This window comes from Bemisia tabaci, chromosome 7 (genome assembly GCF_918797505.1).
Source record: "Bemisia tabaci chromosome 7, PGI_BMITA_v3".
NCBI classification, from domain to species: Eukaryota; Metazoa; Arthropoda; class Insecta; order Hemiptera; family Aleyrodidae; genus Bemisia; species Bemisia tabaci.
Window position 1 is genome coordinate 29,935,549 of NC_092799.1, and position 21,415 is coordinate 29,956,963.

Genomic DNA, 21,415 nt, shown 5'->3' on the forward strand with positions numbered 1-21,415 from the left:
GGTTCGATGTTGAGATGGATTTCTTTTCGAATGTTTATTAATTCGCAAAATTGGTTTCACGCTGAGTTAATGCATTAAACTGTGTACGCCGAGGAAGTTTTACGTCAAAATCAGCAAATAATGTATCGTTCTCTGTTATGTTGAATCACCTGCATGCATTAGTTTTTATATTCCACGCAACCTTATGCCGTCATGTTCAAATTAGAAGAGTACATCAGGGAAAATCGAATTTTACCGTCCGTAATTACCTTTCTAAGTTCGTTCGTCCAGAGACACAAACTTAAGTAAAAAACATGAAGCAACGGGAAACAAGTCTAAAAATACATACTGGAACGACTACCAAACGACTACTAGCCGAATATCTTACGTAAAAAACGAATACATTAAATTGAAATAATAATGTGTGAAAACCGAGGATAACTCGAAGTCCCTTCCCAAAGATGCTATGTAATCGAGCGAACTTAATGGTCGAATTTTTTTTTTTTAAAATACCTACATCTTTTCCCCCTGAAGTTCTCATTTTCTTTATCGGAACTTGCTTTTCTTAACTAGGAAGTATGATGGCTGAGCACATCGTAAATTGAACTCGCAGGGTTTAAAGTTTCCCTAGGTATACGCCAAGGTACCCTGCTAGGACGAGGATTTCACTGGCCAAGCAGAGGTCTCTGATGAAACACGATTTGAAAGATGATCAAGTGCCTTTCAAATCGCTGTAGGTACCCATCATGAATATATATTCCTCTTGATTCCTGTGTCGCGATTTTAGCCTTGGCGGGGTCAAATAGATTTGGTTGAATGTTATGCTTCAAAAACTTTCATTAGAAGCGTGTAATGTACCTAGACGTGGCAACGGAGGAAACATGCACACTTTTTGCGGCCAACGATCCGTCGTTATTAGAAGGGGGAACTTCTTGCGAAATGCGAGGGTTGTGCAAGGCGGCCATGCCGTGAAACCAGTCCCTTCCGTCTCCTTCTCAAGCCGGTTCTTGGTACACGGTAGACTTAGTTCGGCCGAAGCGCTGTTCTGTAGGTACCGAAAATCTTGGCAGTGTTGGTAGTTACAAGATTTCTAGCCGAAATTCTCCTAAAAATTTTAAAACCTCGGCTTCAACGGCCTTTGTGGCACTGTTCTTGCACTCGAGCTTATTACGAGGAATAATTAATGTCATGTGTACCAAAAAAGAGGGGCTTTTTTTCGCTCTCCAGACCATGGGGAATTGCTAGCGGCTGTGACCACTTGTTCGGATCTATTTTAAAAAGCTTATTTATTCCATTTTCTTGAGGAAGCTCACGTTTCATAATTGGATTGCATTTTGCAAAAAGAAACCAAGAGCATTTTATGCGGAGTATAGATAAAACTTGTTTAGATGATCAGTTTATATTTGCAAGGTAAAAAAGTTGCAAGGTTCATCACCATAAAGTCAACAGCTAGAAGAAGAAGAAGGTAAAACAAAGTTGTACTATCTTAGCGACATAGGAATGCTCCTGGTTCCATTTTTCAAAATGCAGTCAATGTACGCCTTGCATCTCCTTTTCAGTTCTCTCCTGTATTGTTCCATTCCACACACTTTGTATGGAAAAATTACATTATGAATCGGGACCAATTTTAACCGTAATCAGCCAAACTGCGTTGCACTGCGCCCAATTTTCGTTCAGGATTTATTTATTTTCGAAACAAGTGAATTGAAGCCATTAAGCTTCCTGTGATCTTACCCGAGATTATGAAGAAAACACTCTAAACAATTCTCTCATAGCCGGTTCTAGCATAACACGGTTGTTTCAACCTTTCTTCCAAAATAAGTAAATAATTTTTTTGTTCACAAAATTACGGTAAATCTCTACTGCCCTCGCTGGTTGGCTTACCGCTGAAAAAAAGAAGCAGTTCGTGGAAAATGAAACAAAAAGTATCGTTTTTTCCTCCTTTTTTTCAGACCTACATATTCAGTTGCATTCGCGCCGACCTTATTTTTCCTTTTCATGATTTTTTTCCCCTCCGTAAAATCGTGTTATTTCTCTGCGGCCTCGTCAGAAAAAGGTTTCGAACGTCGAGGCGCCAGTGCAAGCCAGTGGCGCACTTACCCGATGACGCAGCGGCGCGGCTTTTCGAGCATCGATTTCCTTCTCACATTACATCTCGGGGCAGATTATGAGTTTATCTTCGACACGAGCCTTGGTTCATCCCCCGAAGAGCGTTAAATTCCTGTTGCTCTCGCGCACCATCAGCGCCGCACAGTGGATCGAATCAGTAGGAGAGGTCCGACAAAATCTAGAAACTTCAATCGCTCACAACTCCGTCGATACCGAACTTCGATGGTTTTAAAGTGGTTCACGGTTTCCTCGTAAAATTTTCTGGTGGGAACGCCCTTGACATTTAAAATGTGACGAAGTAAAACACTAAAATTTGCAGTTTTAGTCGAAAATTTTATGTCCGACCACTTTAATTGACTCGATCCACTGTGCGGCGCGCTGCAGCGGGCTCACCTTTCCCCGGAAGCGTTGGAATTTCCGACGTCCCGAAATGGTTGTCCATGCGGAAAGCGGTGGCTCCATCTCGATGAAAACGGAAGCACAGGATACAATCGATTCATTCATCTACGTCACGCTGGAACGGTTTATCTACCCGAGTTTTGACCGGAGTTGCGTGGCATTGAGTTAAGAAATTCCACGGTAAATTTTCATCCCCCGTTAACCTTAAATTTTCAGCTCGATGTCAACGATGATCAGGATTTGTAACTCAATAGAAAGTCGTTGGATATGCTTGAATCTTTTATGAATCTTCGATTGCCTGGTCATCCTTCAAACAAAAAATTCTACAATTTTGTTCACGAGTCGCTGCGATCTGGTGTTTTCGTCACTTAATCGCCGACTTCATTTCAAAATCGTCTCATCTACCCTTTTCCCCCAGTCAGGGTTTCCACCGTTAGTAAGAACTAGACGGTATCACGAAAGTCGATGCCGTTAGGGAAATATCAGGAAAATCTGTCTTCGATCAGGAAATTCGGAATTCTTCAAATGATTATCAAAACTTTTATGAATTTCATTACAATTTTAGATTTTTTAAATCAAACAAGTGCCAATATATTCACGCCAAAAATGTGGAAACCTCGTCAAAAATTTCAGGAAAATCCAAACTAAATTTTAGCAGACATCCAGACAGTGAAGGCTTCGAAAATGTCGGTGTCTCTTGGCTCGTGTCACACGCTCGTTTCTCTGCTTATTGGAAAGCCGAATGTCTTTGAATTTTACGTCATCTAGTAGTTGCGTCAACGATCTTACGAAGGATCGATTTTTTTCGCTCTTGCGATGGAAACCTCCGAAATTTAGTATCAAATCTCTTCCCTTGCGCCGCACAAAGGTTCTTAAAAGTACTCTGCAAGAGAGCATAAGTATGCGAGACCCAAGCGAGGCTGATATTCTTCTCGTCTCGGCCGAAGTAAAATACCCTCTTGATCTACTTGTAGCCGACTGGGTTTCGATTTTCCCGGTGAAAAGCGCCCAACCCACTTTACAAGCCTCCTTAACGAGGAACTTTGCATTGCTCCTTTCCGCGAAGCAACTTCGTCGTTAGTGAGTCGCCTCAATACCGAATTCCAAGAATAACTAGGACTTCAACTCGATTTCCTGGATGTGTTTTCCAGCTTAATTAATTGTGTATCGATCGTAGTGCCAGTGCCCTTCGCCGCCGTGTCGGCGTCAAGTTGTTTCCGATAGTGAATGGAATCCACGGAGACCCCCTGGGACCCATGAAAGAAGCGTGGAGATTGGATCGGTCCGATGGTGTAATTTGCGAGTAGTTGGAAGCAGGGATATCGGGGTCAATTTCGAAGAGACATATAACAATGGAGGGTTGTGAGAATCGTATTTAATTTTTTACGATCCCTATTTATTATTGTTCATTCATTCCTAAAGCGCTATTTCACCCGTAACTTGGCGGAGAGGAGGGAGACAAAAGTTGTCAGGAGGTACTACTTTATCGTTTAAGGGGGGGGGGGGGGGGCTTTCCAGGGTGTCTAGCATCAGGAAAAACTGGAAAATATCAGGAATTTTGGCCGATCAGAAAAATCAGAAAAATCGGACGTTTTATCAGGAATTTTTCTCACTTTATCAGAAAATTGAGTTTCCGCATGCATTTATGCAATAAATATAGTTTTTACGAGAAAACTCAGGAAAATATCAAGAATTTTCAAAATGAAAAAATCAGGAATTTTTTATGAAATATCAGGAAAATATTAGGATTTTTCAAAATTGATAAATACTAGACACCCTGCTTTCCAAAATCAAGACTAGTGCCTGCAAATCGACTAAAATTGCTCCGAAGAAAGTCCGAACTCATCCGCTAAGCATCACCTTTTTTGCCCTACCTACTTGGCGCCTCCATGTTGTCGAGAAATTGCTAGATCTCCAAATTGGCCCAAGAACACGGATCCCCGGATAAGATACAAGGAAGCCTTTAACGCAATTGAATAGTTAAGGTCCCGTTTATTTTCCTGTAACTGTTTTTAAACCGAGACATTTTTTCACGTTTGGTGACTACTGTAGTATCATAACTCGTAATTTTGTCAAGGTGTTCTGTATCGTGTCAGCGCATTAATTTGTCAAAACAGAAATATCCTTCCACAGTTCTCGTTCTTCGTTTTTGTTTACATCGTTCTACCAACGTAGGCGTTGCTATAATGTCATCAAATGAATGACGTAACTTCAACGCCGTCACCGGAGTATGTGCCGGTCGATAAAGCGCCCAGAAAGAAAGAACCGCTCGTAATTGAGTAATAACTTTCATACTGATGAATTTGCAAGTTGGAAGTGAGTCGAGCAGTAAATTAGTCCGAAAACAGTCGTAACTTTGTGCAATTTGCCCAGTCCCCCAAAAGCCTTTTACCCTCCTACCACACGGAGCTCTGTCCCCGTGGAAGGGAGGTGAGGGTTTCTGGGGAGTAAAGTTGCCACCTTTTTCATATCTAACCTCTGAATTGAGTTCGAATCGTACTCCGATGGATATTTTGCCAAAAATTAACCTTTGAGTGTGATTATCGTCCATTTCTCAGCCGATAATTCGTGTTCCTCTGGATCGGGTTTGTTTACATCGGGCCAACTTTGGAGCTCCATGATAGCCTAAATCTGATGAACCGATCAGAGAGCGGCACAGATATGGCAGTCCTCTCCCGTATATAGGTGCTCTAACTTAAACGGCATCAATGGAATAGCGTGTAGCATGTAAACAGAGCACGATCCGGCAGCCGTCGTTCCTCCTGGGAGGGAGGGGGGGGGGCGCTACGCGCTGCGGCGGGCGCCGAGCCCCGGCAGACTCGGCTCGGCGCTCGGCGGAGAATCAACCACTTGTTGCGAACCTTCTGGAACCGGAGGGATCGATACTCCGGTATAACGAACTCCCATTTCAAGGTAGAGCAACGCCGCGCTCGCTGTGACGCTACGCGGCCCGCCCCCGCCTCCCCCGGCGTCAGCCCCCCCCCCCTCCCCCTTCACATGCCGCCGCGCTGGATATGCGATCTCGCGTGTTTCGCATCGCCATTCTTCGGACTCACGAGAAAATCAATCGGAGTCGATTTGAATGTCGTCGCGCGGTTACGACTTGACGGCTCCGGGCCTCTGACTGGATTGGAGCAGAATTCGGTGAATTAGTTTGCGCGCGTCTAGGGTGAGGCACTGAGACAGGCAGGGTCTGAACGACCGGGAATCTTAGTATTTATTTTCGCACGGGAGCACCGCCCATCGACCTGGGAAACCGGGATAAGGGAGGGAATGTTTTTTTATGTCAGGGAAATTTGGGATAACGTCAGGGAATCCTCAAAAAATAGGCATGTCAGGGAAATTTATTTTACTAGTGATTTTCGTGTCAAGGAAATGGGAAGAAAATCTGAGAAACACGAATTTTTTTTTTGTTGAAAATTGATGATGAATCCAGTTTAAGAGAAATGGAATCGGTACAAATGTTAACCGGAATCTCTGCTGATGTACCTAGCATTTGGCTTTAATTTGACGTCGGGAGAATCTCTTCGTTGAAGTTGCAAGTACATTATGGAAAGAGTACAGGCATATCCATCTTTTTACGTAAGAAAACTGTTCAGCTCTCGGTTCAGTTGCGTTATTTTTTCGCACCCATGGAGCCTTCCCATCCAGTGTTTGTCATCATCGTAAACAACTACGATTGCAATAGAGTACTGGACGTGCAAATTTACAACTTAACTGAATTATTTTGCCAGTGATAATTTTTTCCTCATAAATACCAATTCCTCTAAATCGTGTCTGTTCACTGCAGGCCTTGAGAGCCTCTTGAAAAATCCACAAGTGATAACCCACTGAGAGTGAGGCTTAGACAAAACAATAATTTCCCGATATAGATACTCGTGTGGATCTAATGGGCCTGTTGCAAACTTTTGCTAGAGCAGAATGAAGAGTTGTTTCTTATAGATAATGCCTCAAAAATCACGATGAGCGCATCGGCAAAGTCTGAAATGCACTCATAAATTCACAATCTGCGTAAGAAAATTGCGTTATTTTGAGCTTCCCGCTTCAAAAACGATACCACTGCACAGGTGAACATTTTGTTAGAGGAGTCGCTCCATCGTCGGCAATATTCATCATGGCCGACGCTTGCGCAGTTCCTCGCGTAATTCGAGGAGAGTTCAAGGTCAATTAAGGCGGGCGAGGAAAATATGAACGTAAACACGCCGATTGTTATGTGGTTTCAAGGCGGATGAAGAATGGTGGTCACATTTCGTACCCTCTGGACGTCACACGGTATCGGGTACATCGGGTACATGGACTGGCCGAGGCCGGGGGAGCCGACTCAACCTCGGATTGCACGGCATAACCCGTACCCTCCTGACGTCACAACGCTTCAAGATGGCAGCCAAAATCGAAATGCGACCACCATTCTTTATCCGCCTTGATGTGGTTTAATCCTGTTCAGGTGTTATCTCGTCCCATCACACGTGTTTTGGCGGATTGGCGTCGGCCATGATGAGTATTGCCGCCAATGGAACGACTCCTCTAACAAAATGTTCACCTGTACCGTAGTATCGTTTTCGAAGCGGGAAGCTCAAAAAACCGCAAATTTCTTACGCAGATTGTGAAGTTATGAGTGAATTTCAGACTTTGCCGATGCGCTCATCGTGATTTTTAGGGCATTATCTGTAAGAAACAACTCTTAGTTTTGCTCTAGCAAAAGTTTGCAACAGGCCCATTGTAAGCTCGTGCAGATGGGCTCGTATTTTCAGGAAGACTTGAGCAACATTTTGCAATGAAGAAATACCCGCATTGTAATGATACTAAGATTGTGCAATTTTGGGTTACCACAGTCAGGGAGTACTGAGAAAACTTGGAAATATTAGTAATTTTTAAAAAGTCAGAGAAAACCTGAACTGGTCAAGGAAAATGATAGAAGTGTGGAGAACCAATTAGTAAGTCACATTTGTTTGCTCTCTAGGATGGGTTTGACGCTGAAGGAACGTCATTTTCCGCTTGAAAACTATCTCTAATTGCATCTTTTTAACCATCCGGCATATCTTCAATTGTCAGGAAATTTGATCGGCGTGTGACCGGAAAATCGGGGAAATATCAAGGTATTTAATTTCTAAATTCTGTGGCGACTCCGGTAGACCTTCCCATGCAGCTAATCAAGTAATACTAGATCAACGAACGAAACTCATAGGGTAATTTTCCAGTTGAACGAAAGTTGTTCTTGTGTACAAATACCTAGAGGCAGATGAAATTTTAAGATTTTTTTTTTACAAATTAAAAGAAGCTGCAAGATCAAAGTTTGGTATTGCGATGCTCGTAGTTTCTCATTGGAAAATGCAGTCCACTTGGTGAGAGGTGACTTAATTTACACCGGTTAGGATTTTATTTGAAATTTTATTTGGATAATTACGGAGAAATATCCCTTGACAAACTCAAGCCATGAATCCCCGTTAGCTCTCCAAGAAGAATTAATCAGTATACACATGCTACACAGAGAGAAATTTCAACACAAAAGTTTGTTTAATACGGGAAGTTAGACACAAAATAACCCTAGCAGTCTGTTGACAATCTCAAGAGAAAATGCCTGCTAGTTTTTCTGAAGAAATTTTAATTAAAACAACGAGCAAATACCAACGTTGCAATCGAAAGAACGCATTTTCCCTGTTCTTCATTGTTTCCTGCGCTAAATTCCCCGCAAACTGTACCAACGTTAACACATAATTTGTGTTGGTTTGCTTTTCACTTCCTATATTAACCAGAAGTTACACGAGAATACGAATGTTTTTATCAGTGTAGCACACTGGAAAAAAAACACATTGGATCTAGAGCGCAGACTCTTAAAAACATCGAAAAGACTAAGTACTCTTGATTCAATTAGAATCTAGCTTAAATCAAGAACCAAGCCTCTTAATTTAAGCGGATTTCGTTTTGATTCAAGGAAAAATCAAGCGTATTTTTTCTTGTCAATGTTTTCCAGAGTCTGGACTCTAGATCCAATGTGTTTTTTTTTCCCAGTGCAGTTAGCATCGCAAGGTATTTACGTGGTCATTGAATTGTTCCATCGTATTCTGAAAAGGGCGAATGCTAAGGATGCCGTTGATTTTTCCCCCATCCTGCTCCTGCTCCTTCCGGGCAGAGCAGAGGGGAGGCGGCGGCGGGGGTAGGATGCGGAAGTTGTGGGGGCGGCGGCGGCGACGGTTGTATGTAGGCTAGTAGAGGGCGGCCGCCGGGCGACGGGGGTGGCGCTGGCGGGAGAAAGGGTAGAGGGAGGCGGCGGCGATTCGCATTTGGCGGGAGCGGAGCGCGGCGGCGGCGGTTGTGCGAAAGGAAGTTGGGGAGTTTCGACAATGACCTTGTGCGGGCCCTGGCATTGCGCAGACAGGGAAAGTCCTGACCTGGGTCGAGCCGCCAACCGCGCCGCGACGCGCTGCGCTGCTCGGCTCGGCCCGGCGCTGCGCCGCGGCGCTCCCGGGTTCATCCCGGATCCCCGGCCGGCGAGTCCCGAGTCCCGGCTCCCGGCGATCGATACGCCGCCGCCGCTGTCGCCCATGCCCGCCCCGGCCCGCAGTCCCGCCGAGGCGCGGTTCCCGCCTTTTCCTCGCGATTCCGTAATTACCACTGTGATTTGCGCAGAATGATTGCGGTGGACGCACGGGTCGTAAGATAGTTTTTTTGAACTGGAAAAAAAAAAAAAAAAAAAAAAAAAACACATTGGATCTTTAGTCCAGACTCTTAAAAACATCGACAAGGAAAAGTACATTTCCGCAATCAGATAAATCAAGAACCAAGCCTCTTAATTTAAGCGGGTTTCGTTTTGATTCAAGCAAAAATCCGATTGAATCAAGAGTATTTTTCTTGTCAATGTTTTCCAGAGTCTGGACTCCAGATCCAATTTGTTTTTTTTTTTCCAGTGTGGAGTTTTTTAGCCAACGTGTGAGGAAAAAGGGTGCTCATAATATGAGCTTTTTCACTCTGTATTGAGATTTTCAGCTTTATGCTGAGATTTTAACGCACGTTGGCTAAAAAACGACAATAACTGTAATTTAGGGTTCTGGGCTCAGAGTGGCACGGAACGTAAGAAATGAATGAAAGATTGGAAATTTCGGTGAAATATTTCATATCTTTCAGAGGCAAGAGTTTGTAACCCGCACTCTAACGTACAAAAATCGAAGAAATTATTCACAATTTTTGCAGTTTGCAAATTATGAAAGGGAACCGGTATTTTTCAACATCTTCCATAAATTTCTAAATTTCAAAGAGATATTCATGTATCATTTGGAATTTTAAGATTTTATTTTTATGAAATTTTGCCACCCTGTCTGGGCTTAGCGTGATTTGATGATTCAGACTTGGTTCAGGTTCCTTGGCAAAAAAAACCTCTTGGACCCGGAGTCTTGAAGTACTCTCAAAAAAATTGACAAGAAACACTTCTCTAAATTTAATCGGACATTTGTTTGAATCATAAGCAGATCCGTTTAAATTAAGAAGCTTAGCTCTCGATTCCAGCAAAAATCTGCTTGATTCAAGAGGATTTTTTCTTGTCAGATTTTTTTAAGATTCCAGACCTTGGATCCTGCAGTCTTTTTTAGTGTTTGAAAAACCGAGCCGTACTGAGTTATATCATGGGGGAAACTTTCTGAAGTTGTCTTCCTACAGTAAACATGATGTGAGAAACTATTTTTCATTCAATTTTTCGAAATATTCTTGGACTTCTGCACATTGGATTGCTTATTTTATTTTTAGCAGAAAATATCGTTTGAATGTAATAGTATTTTAAGAGCCAAACCTCAACACTTTTTATCTTTGAAAGTTCTCTTCCTTCAAAACGCACTATGTAAGAAAAGAACTTGGGGTCTATTTTTAGAACACTCACCTTAAATCCATTGAACGTAGTATCTATGGACACGCATTAAAATTAATTTCGTACTTTTCCTATCCCGAAGAACTCCCTGCAGGTTAACACAGAACAAATATTACCCTCAAAATAACGTTTTAAAAACCAACTTACTTCGCTGCTTTTCCGAAAGATATGTCAGTATTGGAATGACGCGCGGAGCGTAAAACAGGGGAAGAATATCGACGGTGCAAGTCGGCAATCACATAACTCGGTTTGCGACGTCGCAGACTTCCTGTCATACTTTATTTTTTAAATGGAAAACTACTCAACGGCAATTCTTTAAAACTGTCATGATTTTTCTTCTCAATGCGAAGAAAATACTGCAAAAACTTCAAGAAATAATGTCAATTTGCTCTCCTTCAAAAAAATGACGTAGAGGCGGAGATTTTCAGACACCGCAAACGAGTTATGTGATTGCCGACTTTCACCGTCGATATACGAAGTTGGGTTCGAACCCAACATGCAACTATTTTAACTCCACTGTGGGCCGGGTTGCATACTCTCGATTTTGTGGGCGAAATATAAGGTCTGCCCACGGCTTTCGTTGTAGCGTAAAGTTGCAAGTAGTGTTTTCCTCGAGTGTGACGTCTATTTCGGGCAACTGTGTGGACGCTCCTAACGCACAGATTTCCAACGCGATTGTTTTAACCGATTCCTGAAATTTGGGCCCGGCTTGGACATTATTAATTAAAGCCTGACGCAACTGTCAAGTGCACGAAACGTTTCCAAGTTTCTGTATCACTAACGCGGATCGCGCGTTAAAGATTTAAATAACGCATGTTGAACATCGTTTATCTCGGTATGATTACCATCGTAAAATGACGCAAAGGAAAGACGTAAAAATCATTTTAATGCTCACCGACGGTGCGGCTGCTCAATTTGCGAGTCCACAAATCGTCGCCCCTCCGACGTAAGGGCGTATCTCAATTTCCAGGTGAGCCTTATCCCGCATATGAATCCATGCTCTCTGGGGCTCATGTGGAAAGCGAGAAACGCTCTGACGTCAGAGGAGTGACGAGATCACGCTTCCGCGAACGAAATGACCAATCATGCCGAATCGCAGTGCGCTCTTTTCAGCGGAAACTTTATTTCGTTTTCGGCCAACGCAAATTGAGCGCCATTTTTCTTTTCCTTTTTTTCATATACTTGTATGCAAGAATTATATCTCTGGCGTCGCACAGTGGAACGAGTTTTCGGAAGAAGTCGGACAAGATATTTTTGACGAAAATGTAAGATTTTACGTTTATGTCGTCACGTTTTTCATTTTAAGGGGTGCTTTTTGTAGAAAATTTTACGAGAAATCCAATGAAACTCCTTTTAAAACAACATTATTTCATATTAGTTAAGATTTACGATTTTAAAGTTTTTAAATCATGTCCGACCTCTCCTTTTGACTTGATCCACTGTGCGTCGGCTGGAATCAAGTGAAACGCGAAAATCTTTTTTTTTTTAAAGTCTCGAAAAGAAAGCCTGAGTTCTATCCTTCACCGTCAACTGAGATTTATTTTAAAATATCTCGACATCTCCTCTATATCTTTTTGAAACACTGATGATTCTTTTGCCAGAAAATATCAGTGTAAGTTCTTGGTCTTTGTTCCTCCAGATTTTTCAAGGAACCCAAATATTACGTAAAGAATGACGAAAAACGTTGAGCGCGATGACTGCTGAAGGTTACAAGCGCTGAGCGTCGGGTACACTTCGTGAATTACGTCTTCACGCGGTAAAACTCACTCTCAGATCTACTCAATCTATTTTGTTACGTCATCCAGTGGCGGAGAAAAATTGTTAAAAAATTAGCTCATAAAGTATTTTCACACGGAAGAGTAATGTTTTCTCATTAAGTGTTTCAGAGCGATTATTATCGTAATTTTACGTCGGTGTTGTCAACTTCGTTCAACTTAACATTTTCATTGTTATTTGCCACCTCCTCGAATCAATGGACCTCATTCATTGGTTAAGTTTTACGTACCGCACTTTTTTCGATTTTTGACCCTCCTCTCCCCCTTGTAACGCCCCCGTGACGTAGCCCTACCCCCCCCCCCCCTTTGAATCACGTAACGCCGGCCTTTTACTCATTACCCTTGGAAGCAGGCTTCCTTGTTTTTCGTTTTTTCTTTTTGGCAACGAACTAGTGCCTTCTCCTCTTGATGCTATATTAGCTTCATTGCATCAGTCGTGCCGGCAATATTGGATGTCTAGACAAACAAAGGCTCAAATGCACCGCGTCGCGAAGGTTGCCAGTGTGTGCAATATAATGTTGATATTTTACATGGGTTTTAATGGTGAAAAACGCTGCGTTTTTTACACCATCTGGCAAGGGGGCAGCGTCGCGGCGTGTCTCGCTCGCCCACTCAGGATGACGCCTGCGCCTTGTAGTCGCGTCGCAGGTCGTCCTGGTGTGAATGTCAAAGGTTGAGTCTTCCTGTCGTTACGCAATGTTTGGGTTCTCAAAGCGTCTGGCTTCGGGGGCGCTGAAGGTGGTATCTCCAGTGGTATCTATGCGGACAATTGCCTGTGCAGAGTACCCCACAGTGGTTGTTTTATTTTGCTCTCATCGCTTTTTTTTTTATGGAATTCGGAACAAAATCCTAGACACCACCAGTCATGAGTTTTAGGTTGAAAATGTCTCTTCTGTAGGCTGCGCAGAAGCGAAACGAAGGTCATTTTCCCCCGCGAAGGTCCATAACGCAAGATGCGCTTTAATCTTCGTCCATCTTTGAGAGGAGTTTTCGAGAAAGTATTGGCTCGACTCAGAAACTTTCCCTAACATTTCGCTGAAAATTCTAAATTAGAAATGAGGACGTCACAGCGTTTAGTCGAAAATAACTTGTGAGAGACGAATTCCTCAAGCCCTACGTTGAGAAAAAGAGTAAATCGTTCACGGATACAACGTCGTGATGTTGAGGGTCAGAATGAAGGAATCGCCAGGATTCATCAAGTTATGGGGTAAAGCTGGGAAAATCGGGGAATTTCTCAAGCAATCTGCGTCAAAAACCGAGAACTTTTTCTTTTTTTTGCTCTCATCGTATTTTTAATGCGGTGACGGAAGATGAAAGAGTTTTTATTTTGCTTTTCGCCTTTTTTAGATATCTTGAAGAATACAATTTTTCTTAAGAAAACCGGGAAACATTACGGGAAGACTCTGAATTTTGTCCTGTAGAGCAGGACGAATGACGAATTCCCGACACGAGGAGCTACTTGACAGGATCCATTGGTTTCATTTTCTCATGCTATCTGTATTTTCTCCTGAGCAGGGAACAGTATACGGAGCTTTCAGCCGGGACGTTTTAAGTCGGGATTAATTCATGTTACTACTCCCAGGACGATCGTTACTGCGCGATGATTTCTAGTGATGTTTTCTGACATGCAATGGAAGAATGCTGTATCAGCTCCCAAACATTGCAAAATTTTACCGTCTATTTCATGATTTCTCCAGGAAAATAGTGCTAATTTCTCCTTTCATCCGTCATAAAATTTTATTCCCAATTTGATCTTATACACCAAAAATATCCAGGGAAATATATTCCTAACTTTTCTTTAAAATAAATATTTTATCCGAGGAAATTGGACAACGCGTATATGCACTTACAGCGTTTTTTCTCAGCATGGTAGTACATCAGAGTAAGTCTTTCTTGGATCAGTCATAAACAGGGATTCCGTCGCTTATCGTGTCGACGTCTGTCACGCAGTAGGCATCGTCCCTCGAGCGAACCGAGCGTTTACCCCGAACGATGATTTGGGGGAGCCCACAACTGGGTCAGGGTTTCTCGCACCCTCTTTTTCGGGCCGCCAAATAAATCGCCGTCCGCGATGGCCTCGCCGACGCCGCACAGTGGATCGAGTTAGTCAGAGAGAGCGGACACGAAATTTTTGATTAAAACTGGAAATTTTGATGTTCATATCGTCACATTTTAATTTCAAGGGGTGTCCCTGCGGCAGGAAATTTTACGGGGATACCAATGGTACCGCTTTTAGAACCTCACTGTTTTGTATTAACGGAGTTATAAGCGTTTAAGTTTCCAACTTTCGTCTGACCTCTCCCGTTGACTCGATCCACCGTGCGCCGCGCCGCGTGAATAGCGCCTCTCAGCAGGTCCTCGTAAGGAAGGCTTCGCCATTTTGCAAGGATGCGGCCTCAAAGCGGAATTCGTCAACCGCTGTAGTAAGGCTGAACGCCGTTTGAGCTTTCTGCCGTTGCCAATTTTCTCGAAGAATGTAAAATTTCTCGTGACGGTTCGTAAATTTTCCGTTTGTTTTTTCAGAGAGTCGCATAGCACACTGGGGGGGGAAAAAAACACAGTGAATCTAGAGTCCAGACTCTTGAAAACATTGACAAGGAAAAATGCTCTTGATTCAATCGGATTTTTGCTTGAATCAAAACGAAATCCGCTTAAATTAAGAGGCTTGGTTCTTGATTTAAGCTAGATTCTGATTGAATCAAGAGTACTTTTTCTTGTCGATTTTTTTAAGAGTCTAGACTCTAGATCCAATGTGTTTTTCCAGCGCAGTTTTATTCGACGCATCTCAGAGCGGTAGGAAAAATTACCGTGTCCTCTCTCAGTAATGAATCATCGATCAGGGAGAAAGTTGGCAACATTTGAAAGCTAAATGGCGTTCCTCTTCAACATGACAGTTCGGTCTACCGTCGTGGCATAAGTCGCGCTGGTCTGGCAGCTCCTCGATTGTTGAATCGTTATCGAATGACCTTGATCGATATATAGCATTGTTAAGATAGGGATTTATCAATCAGAAGCATTCGATAACGATTCAACAATCGACCCGCTGGTTTTGATTCGTTCAAAGTTGGCTTTCCGTGGAATTCACTCAATATTCTGATAGCTGAACAGCTCAGCAATGATGGCCTCGTTGAGATTCAGCCTTGCGTTTTTAGTACTTTATCTAAAAATGTTATTTATATTTGTGCGGTATTGAATTTGCATTGATTCACGTTCCTCTTTTTTGTTTCAGATCGCGCCCTCGGCTAAAAAGCTGTGGGGTGTAGAGGAAGTGAAAGAAGACGGTCCAAAAGGAATACTTAACTTAAATGACCATCAAATGTGGAGAAATCCAACATGGAGCACATCAGGTAAGCTTCTTTTCCTCTCTAAATGTTTCGACGGTTGAAAAAGAACTTCAGAAAAACGAACATGCGACTGCAGGACTGTGGTGTACTGGTTTCTCTCTTTTCTATCTTGCAACAGATACCACTTTCAAACGTTGCAATATGTTTGTATTTACCAAACCGCCGGGAAAATCGCTTATTCGCCACTATACATATTGCGCTGAATTCAAGTACAGTAGACTCTGGATTATCCGGCTTCGTATTTTCCGGACTCTGGATTATCCGGATCGATTTTGCAACCATGTAACTACGTACGCATTCCGATAAGTGAGCGGATCCGCGGAGAAGCGGTCGCAAGGCATATTGGCGCCTGCAAGGCTGAAGGAATACTTCAAGCATTGCGCCAAACGGTGAGGTCGGCGTGGAACGCATTAGCGCCTACTAGATTGCAGAAATACTTCTCCCATTACGCCAAACGCAGTGCAGTCGGTTAGTTAGCCTAAAACGCACATTAGCGGCTACAAGACTGCATGAATACTTCACGCATTGCGCGCTTTAATCGTTGTATTGTAATTTATCGTTGTCGGCTACCATTCACAATCACCATTGAGTCGTTCAGTTTGGCGTTAACCTTTTAAATTCGTGTTGGTATGTACATGATGTATACATAATAAGAGTACTGTGGTGTTGGTTGGTGGTGTTTGTGTTTACTATTATTATCCGGATTTCTTTTTCATCCGGATCGGGCCCGGCACCATTTAATCCGCATAATTCATAGTCTACTGTACTTTTTTTAACCCTTCACAAAACCGCTGGAAAAATCGCGCGGTTTTTAAATGTTTACGGAAACTTGCATAAACATGTTAGTTGAATCAACACTGATCAAAGCGGATACCAAACGCGTAACCTAACGCTTTAACACGTAGACATCATGGAGTATCACGCGAAAATGAAGGAAAGTCTTAGTTTTTCGCTCGGCTCAAAATCCTGACGTTTAGAAATGTAGGCATCATGCTTGTATCCATAAATTTGTAAATCTAGCGCGCAACTATTCGAACTCTCAGAGTAGGAATAAGATATCACTAAAGGGACCGAGTTTATCAGAAAGGAACCAGCCCACATTTTCGAAAAAAATTGGCCTCCGGCCAATTTATGCGCGGCGCTTCGCGCCGCGTACCGGCGCTACGCGCCGGCATTTGGGGGGCTTCGCCCCCCCATCCGCTTAGCGGATTGGTGCGGGGACCGCACGGGACTTTCTCGCTCGAGCCGGCGCTTCGCGCCGGCATAGACACTTTTACTGGAATATTTAGAAAAATACTGCCAATTTTACAAAATCATAAAGTTTGATTGGAATTTTGATCACAGGATAATAGTTATGAAATTTTTATTCAAACCACTGAACTTTATTGTAAATGTCTTCGCGATATGTGATGAATTCATATATTCGGACTCGACTTGTTCATTTTATGAGGCATCTTCAATTAAATATGTAATTGATTAACAAAGTCTCCTGTCAAAGATGGCGATCCGTAAAAATCTTAGCTTTTCTACGATTCATTAGGATCCATTAGATTCATTGACATCATACTTCAGATACGATTTTATATTATAATCTCTCCTTAAGCACGGTCAAAAGCCATCAAATATCTACTTGAATGGGTAGAATGACTATTCGATGTTCAAATAGTCTTAAAACTAAACGGTTTTCGCTTAGCATCTCCCAAATTTTAAATTTGGCGGGCGAATCTACCTGCTGGAAGGTTCACCACACGCCCGCCAGGAGCGCCATCTCCTTACTGCGTATCCCTGTAATTCAGAGCGAAAACAATAGAGAGCGCTGAGAGCGCCATCTCCTCGCTGCTGTCAACAAACCTCGGTTTCTAACAATTTATAACCTCCTTTATTAAGTAACAAGCATTAAATCAGTCATATTTGTGCCGTATTATTATATTATATTTGTGCTTAGTACCTCGTAAAAAGGAACCGCGAAAGATGGAATCTGCCGGGATTCTAAATTCATTAACAACAAACATATTAGTTTTTAATAAAGATCTAAGTGTCAGTTCTTGGCGTTAGCTTGATGATTCATAGTACCTTTGATATATTGTGAGTACCTAATTAGTTGTCTAATTTTGCTTGGTGTATACCTACGGAGTAATTTTGGAAATAGTATATGATGCATTATATAATGCATTTGAATTCCTGGGTTTCACCTGACTCAAAGCGTTCGCTGCTGTTATCTAGAAGCGTTCCGACTCACTTATCAGAGAATTGAGCGTTTCCTATCGGTCCCTCTGCAATTATGAGATTAGTCCAAGAATCCTTTAGGAACTTAAATTAATGACTCAGATGGTGCTTTTGAGCCAACTTTCAAAGAATTAAAGGCATTTTTTCAAAATCTACAGTCCATGAGCTCTCCGTGTGACCGAAGTGCTCTCCTCGCTATATGACGCGTAACCCTTCAATTTTTAGTTTAGTCCAAAGACCTCATAGGAACTTACATTATTGAACCAGGTGGTGCTCTTATGCCAACTTTCGAAGAAATGAAAGGCATTTTTTTTCAAATTTACAGTCTTTGAAAATGAGTTGTTTGTGTGATGTCGCGGAGCAAAGTGCCCTACTTTTGGGCCTCGTAATCCCTTGAATTTTGAGTTTATTCCAAAGATCTTTTAGGAACTTAAATTAATGACCCAGGCAATGTGCTTGATGCCCACTTTTAAAGAATTAAAGGCATTTTTCAAAATTTACAGTCCCTCAAAATGAGCTTTCCGTGTGATTTTGCTGAAAATGGACCTTTAACCCAATTTGACCCTAGCCCCCCCAAATTTTAGCGTACCTCAAAATCGTTGGACGTGCATAAGGAGACCATAGATATGGTGTCCTGTGCCAATTTTGAATGAAATCGAACAGATAGATTCTGAGATATCGCTGTACACAGATTTGGGGGACGCCACACGGACGGACACACATTTTTTCAAGTATGGTTATTTTTACTCCTGGGACCTTAAAACGTCTAGAAATGATGAAATTTCAACTTTTTTTTTTTTTTTTTTTTTGGAGGATGACAATACTTCCTCTCTACCCTATGGGAGCGAGAAAGTAAAAATTGAGGAAGTCAATTTTTTCTGATCCACCAGCCGTATTTTCTCCTGCCAAAAACTGAAAGTCGAAAGACAGAAATTAATGTGTTAAAAAAGAAAGTAAAGTTTATTTTCTACCTTGAGCTTTATGCAGAAATAAAACTTCAAACCCCTTTTTCTCAGTTTCAATTTGATGTGGGGTGGTTCCTATCTGATGAACTCGGACCGAATAATGTACGATCACCCAATATTTAGTGCTATGGGATCAGCACAAGAAAAGTGTCTTCATGAAATCATTTTATCGAGTCGAGAGGCGGAAAGCCGAAATTTTCCGGACAAGAGAGGAATTGTCTTTCCTCCGGAGGAAGTTACGTCTCTATTTCTAAGAAGATTTGAATCCAGCGACCACCCAATCAGGGATTTAGAGCTGAGGTTTGAGGGAGCATCATAAACGGAGCCGCATCGGCGCGCGAGGCGGAGGCCCGGCGCGGACTTTCATGCCGCTTCGATCAGTGCGCCGGGGGAGCGCATATGCCGTTGAGGCGGCTTCACCTGGTGAAGCCGACTCCCGGCTCCTTTTCTGATGCTGCATCAGTTTTGATGCTGAGTCCAGCATCAAAATTAGCGGCCTCAATTAGCAGACGCGTCGGACGCCAGCGCCCCGGCGTGGGCCACCGCGCCGATGGGAAACGTAAACAAAGGGGTGTTCCGCGAATTCATCGCCGAGTCCGAGGGTCGCGGTCTTCTGGGACAGCCCCGTCGGTAATTAAGCTGGGTGGCGGGTCCGAAAATTAAGGCCGTATCGGGCCGCAAGCCGACGGTCCGGCCGCAGAGGCTGAGGCCCGCTGAGGCCCATGAGCCAGCATCAAACCTCAGCATCAGCGCTTGAGGCTGGCTCGGTCGGCTCTCCAGCATCGGGCTTCAATGCCCGAAGCCGGCGGCCGGCAGGTTGAGCGCATCAGGCTCGGAGCCGTATGCCCGAACGGCCGCTACCTGGGCATACGGCATTGATGCTGAAGCTACGAGTTGATGCTGTACAGCATAACCTCATGAGGCGCCTCAAATGCCTGCACCCAATATTTAGTGCTATGGGATCAGCAAAAGAAAAGTGTCTTCATCATGAAATCATTTTATTGAGTCGAGAGATGGAAAGCCGAAATTTTCCGGACAAGAGAGGAGTTGTCTTTCCAAGTTACGTCTCCATTTCTAAGAAGATTTGAATCCATATCCAGCTAAAATAACAAATTGTTCCCCGTTGAAGATCTGGAAGCTAGTGTGCTAAATCGTGGAAAAATATGCGCAACTCAAATGCCGTGTCGCATCCCGTGCCGATCAATCAGTTTCCCCGCGTTATTTATTCATATGATAGCTGTCAGCCGTCACAGTGGCCTGCATTGTGAAATGACCAAGGGATCGAACGCAACGGATTTTATCTCATCATCCCAGCGGAACTTTCCCTCTACACCGATCGTTTCTACTCTGTTGAATTGAAATTTTCCCCTGCATAACTACACTGTTTCGTGGTCGTCATTTTTCTTCCTTTCTCGGGAGAATAGTTTGGGTTGAATCTCAAAACTTATCCATGGCTGATGTCGAATATTCACTGGGGAAAAAACATCGGATCTAGAGTCCAGACTCTTAAAAACATCGACAAGAAAAAATACTCGTGATTCAATCAGATTTAAGCTTAAATCAAGAACCAAGCCTCTTAATTTGAGCGGATTTCGTTTTGGTTCAAGCAAAAATCCGATTGAATCAAGAGTATTTTTTTTGTCAATGTTTTCAAGAGTCTGGACTCTAGATCCAATGTGTTTTTTTTTCTAGTATTGCGTGCTTCTACTACGACGTTTGGAAATTTCCGTTCATGCAGGGGTGCAGAAAACTCTTAGGCTTCCCCAATTTATAACTTGTCTTCCCCAGAATTTGCTGTTTTGCTAACCTAATTGCGCCTCTACATAAAGCAACGCGATATGACAGCTTCCTTTCCCGCAGAAGTAGCGCGCTTTAAAGGCTTTTAGCATACAAAAAAGCGCGTTTAGAAGTTTCCTTCCCCGAAAGTTGCGCGTTCAAAAGCATCTTTCGCACACGCAGGGCGCCTGAAAGACTTGCAGCAAATAACACAACCTGCTTGATACTTAACTTTCCCCAAAGCAGCATGCCTGAATGGCATCTAGCACAAGTAACAATGCGCTTCCCTGTTTTTTCCCCAAAAACAACTCACATTGACTCGATCCACTGTATTACGGTTCAACCGTAGTGCAAGTAAGAGTATCATTGCATCCTCGCCGTGGAATGGGTTGTTCCGGAGGCAATCGATTCGTCTACTGGCTTTTGTCAGGACAGCTCAGAAAGTTTGAAAGTTATTTCTCCTTTATACATTCTCATGGTTCTACGCAGACTCGGCGATTCCGCCGAAATGCATTTTTCTGCGTGTTTTGGCAACTGCACTACAGGTGAAAGGCGATAAGACAGGGATATGTAGCTTGGGAGTGGGAACTGCTGCCTGACAAATAGCGCCGGGAGTGGATTGCGCAATTGCGCCGACCAGCGTGTGTCGATGTGTTGTCGTTATCAGAAACCAATTCCGAGACAAGTCAACTGCTTTAGTTCCTCTCAGGAGAAGGCGTCAGCGCTTAACGACGCTGCCAGTTGGGAAATTTTTTCATCGATTGTGTTCTGTCCGGCTTCATAAAAATTCGGGAAAGCAAAAGAAATGATCCTATAGCGAGGAAAGTAAACAGAAGTAGGGAATTTGAAATTTCCCATCCTGTATCTTTGGCCGTTCATCCGCACTGAAAAAAAGTGACGGGCCACATAGACGTACCGTCCGTTCCGGGCTTTGAGGCCAAAAGTTGCGGGTGCCGGAGCCGTAGCTTCGCTTGCTCCGGGTGCTAC

The 21,415-nt window shown here is 43.1% G+C and overlaps 1 protein-coding gene across 14 annotated transcripts in view; it reads left to right on the forward strand.

Moving 5' to 3' along the window:
• The window catches only part of LOC109041486 (pumilio homolog 1), a 376,227-nt gene that overhangs the window by 64,276 nt on the left and 290,536 nt on the right, over positions 1-21,415 (forward strand). For all 14 annotated transcript variants that reach the window (XM_072302962.1, XM_072302960.1, XM_072302961.1 and 11 more), the window contains exon 5: positions 15,347-15,464. In XM_072302962.1, the coding sequence (XP_072159063.1) occupies positions 15,347-15,464 (118 nt within the window). The remainder of the gene's footprint in view (positions 1-15,346; positions 15,465-21,415) is intronic.